Here is a 7,026-nt window from a genome sequence, read left to right on the forward strand (position 1 = left end):
AGAAGTAGATTGATGGTATCCCATTTGAGACTGATGCTAATCCAATGGTTTGGATCTTGTCGGCCACGAACACTTGCGGTCCATTCGGATCGGGGGCTCCCTTGATCAGGTCCGCCATTGAGCGCCATGCATTTGTGGTTACCGAGCCCGTCTCGGAACCATTGGCCGGCAAGTTGCCGTTCGAACCGACCCCGGCTCCCTCTTCTCTACTACATTGTGGTCCGTTCATTGTGGCTGATGGAGTTACCTTAAAGAGGTCAGCCATTACCCCGAAATTAGGAGATGATGACGGGCTCGCCCCAATTTTCGGGGCCTCGGGCATGCTGGCCGAGACCGTGGGGCCTTCTCCCGCACCCGGCTTGACATGCATGTAAGGGAGATCGTGCTGACTCGAGCACGGACTCGGCACCATCTCGGCACCTTTCGGTCGGCCATGCTCAAAGGAATCACGTAGCTTTAGAGTTCGACCTTTCTCCAAGGGTGGGAACTCCGTTTGGTAGGCCTTGAAAGCGGTTGAAGGTGATAGCAAGGGGAAGTTCATACCAAATTGAGGTGCATGGTTTGGCTCGGCCGCCGGCCGGCCGGACTCCGCCGTGCCGGCGTTGAGAAGTGGCTGCGCCGCCAAGGTGTCTAGCATGTCCGCCGCATCCAAGGAGGCAACATGGAGAAGGTTGGTAGGGTTAGGCTGCAAAAACTCACTAACGGCTAGTGCATCATGTGACTCTCCATTTTGGCAAGGGACCAACCTACTTTCCAAAAGCATTTTTGTTCCCATATCCTTATCGGGCAAGTTGACCATCTCCTCCCCCAAGGCTCCTTGTACTTTTGCAGCACCAAGTACAATGGATTTGTCATGGCTCGGTTGAGAAGGCTCCATGTCGTGGTCGGCCGTCTCCTCTCCGGCGACTTGGACGGAATCTTGGCCGGAGAAAAGCACCAGGTCGGAAGTTGCGCCTCGGACCACATGTGGCCTTTCCATTTCTATCTCCTCTTCAACTTCTCCTTGCACAATCTCCCCCTCTTGCAATGCGTCCGCCATGTTGGGACTTACAAGCACCGGAAAGATCGAGTTTTTGCATTTAGGGCTCACAACCGGGGCGCAATCTTCCTCCCCAAAGTCGATTCTCTTCCTTAGTTGCTTGTCCTCGGGAAGTGGGGAGAGTACGTACCTCTTCCGACCATCCCCTTTAGTAGTCGGGGCCGGAGTGCTCTTTCGAGCCTTGATCTTTGCTTTAGCAGCCTTCAACGCCATTTTCTTAGACGGCTCCTTCGGAGAGTTTGATTCCTTCGAGCAAAACTTCATTTGTTGGTCCGAGGGGGTTTGCTCTCCCTCAAGAGGGGGTGGCTCGCTCGTCGGGTCGTCCGGCATGGCCGGGAGGGCGATGGGGTTGCTCGGGAAAGGCTTGGGATCGAGGGCGGTAGTTATGGGGTTGTCTCGGCCGGTGAAGGTGGTGGTCGGCAAGATGCATTGTCTCGGAGGTACATTTTGATCACTAATTTGAGTTCTAAGTTGCTTGGTTTTGAGTTGATTAAGGAAATGTATGATAATGACCCGGACTTTTCTTCTATCTATTTAGCTTGTGAGCATGCTGCATTTGACAAGTTCTATAGGCATGATGGCTATTTGTTTAGAGAAAATAAACTGTACATTCCTAAAGGTTCTATGCGTGAATTGCTTGTGCGTGAAGCACATGGTGGTGGTTTAATGGGGCATTTTGGAGTCCATAAGACAATGGATGTTTTGCATGAACATTTCTTTTGGCCTAAAATGCGTGTGGATGTTGAAAGAATTTATAAAAGATGCATAACTTGCATGCAAGCCAAGTCTAAATCACACCCACATGGTTTGTACAAACCGTTACCAATTCCTAGTGCACCGTGGGAGGATATTTCAATGGACTTTGTTGTTGGTTTGCCAAGAACAAAAAGAGGTAGAGATTCAGTTTTTGTGGTTATTGATAGGTTTTCAAAAATGGCACATTTTATTCCATGTCACAAAACTGATGATGCATCTCATATCGCTGATTTGTTCTTTAAAGAAATTGTCCGTTTGCATGGTGTTCCTAGATCAATTGTGAGTGATCGAGATGCTAAATTTGTGAGTCATTTTTGGCGAGTGTTGTGGAATAGGTTAGGAACTAAACTCTTATTTTCTACTACTTGTCATCCACAAACTGATGGACAAACTGAAGTAGTTAATAGGACTTTGTCTCAATTACTACGAACTTTAGTTAAAAAGAACTTGAAAAGTTGGGAGGAATGCTTACCTTTTGCTGAATTTGCTTATAATCGAAGTGTTCATTCTGCTACTAACTTTTCTCCATTTGAAGTTGTGTATGATTTTAATCCATTGAGCCCACTAGATTTGATTCCAATACCTATTGAAGATCGTGCAAGTCTTGATGGAAAAGCTAAGGCCGAAATGGTGAAAAGATTGCATGAAAGGGTAAGACTCAACATTGAAAAGAGGACAGAACAATATGCAAAGCAAGCCAACAAGGGTCGGAAACAAGTCATCTTTGAGCCGGGAGATTGGGTTTGGTTGCATATGAGAAAGGAGAGATTTCCTTCGAAAAGAAAGTCCAAGTTGCAGCCAAGAGGAGATGGACCATTCCAAGTGATTGGAAAAGTCAATGATAATGCTTACAAACTTGACTTACCTGGTGAGTTTGATGTAAGTGCTACTTTCAATGTTTCTGATTTATCTCCTTATGTTGGTGAATTAGATTCGAGGACGAATCCTCTTGAAGAAGAAGGGAATGATGGAGCTACACCCAAGCTGATCTACAAGGACAAGAAGATGGATCCATTGTTCATTCAAAGTGGACCAATTACAAGAGCTAGAGCTAAGAAGATAAAGGAGTCCATGATGCTTTTAGTTGATGAAATAAAAGCCCAATTCCAAGACCAATCTACATTGGGCCAAATGGTGAATATTATTCAAGTTAGTGGGCAGCCCAATGCATGAAGTTTTGAGTCACTATATATCACATTTTGGAGGCCCAAATTGAAGATACATGATGCATTTTCGTCCATGTTGGAGCAACCAAAATGAAGAGTCATTTTTAAGTTTCTTTTTGAGTTAAATAAGTGACTTTAGATGTCCTAAGTCACACCAATAGTTTAGGAGTTACTTTTCACTTATTATGAGTCATTCTAAAGGTCTTAAGTTGTACTAATGATATGAGACTTTCAAGAGTCCATTCTAGCCAATAAATAGGCTTGTAAGCATGTCATTTGAGGACACCATTGATCAAATACGAAAATAGACTTTGTCTTGTGAGTTGAATTCTCTTTGTAGAGTTTTTCACTTGTTTGGAACTTATCAAGATAATTTGAGCAAGTTCTTGTGGCGTTCAACCATACCGAGGTTCTTGGCTGATCATATAGCCAACGGGTCGAGGTTTTCCAAGCTCTGGAAGTGGATCAAACCAGATTATCAATCAAGGGAGTCCGCTGCCAAACCTTATACGTGGGGTTCTTGGATCAATATATCCAACGGGTCCTTCGTCCTATCCCAATCCATATCAACTTTTTCCAAAATCTCATTGCCCTTAACTACCCGGAGCTCGCTGAACCGGACCTTGACCTATTGCACCAACTTCCCTTCTCGGAGCAACTGGAAGACCTCCCTAATCCACCAGATGCGGATGAAGTTAAGCGAGCAATTTTTGACATCTCGGGAAATAGTGGATGCGGTTAGGCAGTTCTTTGGTGGCGCGTACCTCCCCCGAAGCTTTACGGCCACGAGCATTGTACTTATACCGAAAAAGGCGGCACCCGAAACTTGGGGAGATTATCGGACCATCAGCCTATGTAAGGTTGTCAACAAGGTGGTCACAAAAATCCTCATGAAGAGGCTCACACCCCCTTTCTACCCCGCGTCGTCTCACCGAACCAAAATGGATTTGTGAACGGGAGATTGCTAAATGACAATGTGCTCCTCGCAAAGGAAATGTTCCATGAGCTTGCAAGATGTACCCCGGCCCCGAACGTTGCAGTAAAGATTGACATGGCAAAAGCTTATGATCGAGTTCAGTGGCCATTCCTACTCAGGGTCCTCAAGCGAATGGGCTTCCCGGAACCATAGATTGCACTTATTGAAAGATGTGTAGGATCTTGTTGGTTCTCGATCCTCGTTAATGGCGCCCCTACAGGTTTCTTCAAATCAACCCGCGGGCTCAGACAAGGCGACCCCAACTCCCCCGCCCTTTCGGTTCTTGCAGCTGACTATCTCTCGCAGGCTCTTGAAAAACTCATTCTCGGGAATAGAGAGATGACTTTCAAAGCCACACGGGGGTGCTTAGAGATCAGCCACCTCGCCTATGCTGATGACATCATCATTTTCACGCAAGCAGCCACAACATCTCTTAGGAGACTCAGAGCGTGCCTTGACCACTATGCTGAGGTCTCGGGCCAACAAATCAACCTTGCTAAGAGTAATTTCTATATTGTTGAAGCACATGAAGGGTGGGCGAACTCTATTCACACGGAAGGGGGCTTCTCTAGAGGTATGTTCCCTTTCCTTTATCTTGGTGTCCCTATCTACCGAGGGGTTAAGCGATCAGATATGTTTATGTTCCTTCGGGAGAAAATTGCGGCAAGGATTTTAGGATGGGCACATCGGCACCTGTCCTTCGGGGGAAGACTCACTCTAATCAAGAGCACGCTTGAGGCGGTCCCACTCCATATCTTTCAAGCAATTGAGCCCACGGGTGGTGCACTCAAGCAGTTGGATCAACAAATGGCCCGCTTCTTCTGGGGTTCGACTAATGAGAAAAAGAAGACACAGTGGATAGGTTGGGACCAGATCTGCTGTCCCACTGCTGAGGGAGGCCTTGGAATCCGCAAGTTCAAAGAGGTACTCCGCGCTTTTAATATTAAGCTATGGTGGAGATTCAGGGAACAAAATTCCTTATGGGCACAATATATGATGGTTAAGTACTGCAATAAGGCGTCTCCACTTACGGCTTGGGTGGTGGGATGAAATAGTCCGACCTGGAGAAGGCTCCTATAGATGGCGCAGGCTCACCCATATGTCCGATGGGTGGTGGGTAAAGGAAGGATGTATTTTTGGGCTGATTTTTGGCTCGGAGATACCCCACTCAGAGAACTTAGCCTAGATGATAGGGGCAACCCCCTGGATCATGTTGGGGTTTTCATCATGGATGGGGCATGGAATGAACCGAAGCTCTGAATGCTCCATGCACAAGCCGGATTCCCAGAACATGTAATCCTGAAGATCCTTGACACGCCAATCATTTTGGGGGAAGAAGATACGCCGAGATGGACGTTGTCTCAGACAGGGGAGTTCTCACTTGCGACAACCTAGGAGACCATCCGGACACAAAGGCCTTTCGTCCTTGGACTTGATGATGTTTGGAGAGCTGGCCTCACCTCGTCGATTGCCATCTTTATTTGGCGTCTCCTATCCAACCGAATTCCGGTGGACACGAAGCTACAATGGAGGAAAATGGAGATGGCATCCAAGTGCCAATGTTGCCCACATCGGCCGAACATTGAGTCTCTCCAACACCTCTTCATTCGAGGGGATGGAGCCGTGAGTGTCTGGAGGGAGTTTGACTCGTGGTTTGCGGGAACCTCACCTTTACTTCGGATTAATGACACAATCCCAGAAAGACTCGAAGTTTGGGCCCAAAGACTTCAGCAACCGGGTAAGAAGCACCTTAGTAAAGTCATGTCGTACCTTATATTATGGTTCCTTTGGGCAGAGCGGAATAGGAGTCGCCATCAATTGGTTCAGTTCAAGGCCTTTAATGAGGTTTGGGAAGTTCAAATGTTTATACGTAATTGCATGGCTAACGGGAGCTTCAAACCAAAGCATTGGAAGGGTGTAAACCTTAAAATCAATGTCCCGAGCCAGGTGGGGTCGAGGAGGAGTAGTAGGCCTCTTGCGATGCCGATCAAATGGAACCCGCCGGATAGCCCTTGGATCAAGCTCAATACTAATGGCGCATACTTAGAAGACATGGACAAGGTGGGAGGGGGATGAATTATCCGTGATCACGAGGGTAACATGCTCGCAGCCTTCGCCACTTCACTCGAGGCCCACTCGGCCCTAGAAGCGGAGCTTATGGCCATACATCACGGGCTGACTTTAGCCTTGGATTTTGGACGACCTATTTGGGTTGAATCAGATGTCGCCCAAGCGGTTAAGCTCCTCAATGGTTCAAGCTGGGGGCCAGCACACACGAGCCGAATCTTGGCACGCATCGCCATTCAAAAGAGTCAACAGATTACCCGAACAACTTTCATACATCGGGAGGGGAACAAAGGAGCAGACCTCCTCGCAAAAATGGGAATTGAGAGCCCTGAATCTCTCCGCATGAACACCTCAACGGCCCCACGACTCCTTAAAGCAATTGTCAGACTGGAGGCTATGGGCGTCCCCAATATTCGGGTCCAAGCCGAGGATGAAGATTAGGTTTGCGTGCCGAGGAAAGATGTGTAATTCCTTGTATGTACCATGCAATTGTAATTTTGAAGAGAGTATGATGAGGTCCGGTCCCTGCGGTTTCGGACCGCATACTACTCTTGCTTTCGCTATGGCATACCACTTTTGGGTATGGCCACGTTCTGTAGTTCACAACCTTTTCAAATATAGGGATGAGGGACCCACGAACCCTCCACCGTGAAGGTGTTTGGAGTAAAAAAAAAAAACATTATCGAAAGGTGCATTAGCTCATGCTGGTTCTCAGTCCTTATTAATGGGGCCCAGCGGGTTTTTTCAAATCTACTCGTGGGCTCAGACAAGGAGATCCCATCTCCCCGGCATTGTTTGTGATTGCCGCAGTTTATCTATCCAGTGCCCTCGACAAACTCATTCTTGGCAAGAAGGAGATGACCTTCAAAGCCTCTAGGAGGTACATGGAAATCAACCACTTAGCTTATGTCGATGATATTATTATTTTCACCCAAGCAACTGCACACTCTTTGCGCCGGCTTAGAGCGTGTCTTGATGGTTATAAGGGAGTCTCAGGGCAACAGATCAACCTCGCTAAAAGT

At 47.3% G+C, this 7,026-nt stretch overlaps 1 protein-coding gene across 1 annotated transcript; it reads left to right on the top strand.

Moving 5' to 3' along the window:
- Positions 1-1,367: 1,367 nt before the first annotated feature.
- On the top strand, positions 1,368-4,987 carry LOC121749503. The gene is made up of 2 exons (XM_042144068.1): positions 1,368-1,479; positions 4,158-4,987. Exons 1-2 carry the CDS (start codon positions 1,368-1,370, stop codon positions 4,985-4,987), a joined length of 942 nt encoding a protein of 313 aa, XP_042000002.1.
- The last annotated feature ends 2,039 nt before the right edge of the window (positions 4,988-7,026 follow it).

This window comes from Salvia splendens, chromosome 9 (assembly GCF_004379255.2).
Source record: "Salvia splendens isolate huo1 chromosome 9, SspV2, whole genome shotgun sequence".
NCBI lineage: Eukaryota > Viridiplantae > Streptophyta > Magnoliopsida > Lamiales > Lamiaceae > Salvia > Salvia splendens.

Excerpts from the sequence above, each read along its gene's own strand:
- LOC121749503 (XM_042144068.1), top strand. The coding sequence starts at position 1,368 with ATGGCCGGGAGGGCGATGGGGTTGCTCGGGAAAGGCTTGGGATCGAGG. Across the intron at positions 1,480-4,157 it reads CAAGATGCATTGTCTCGGAG|GTTTCTTCAAATCAACCCGC; the intron begins GTACATTTTGAT and ends GCGCCCCTACAG.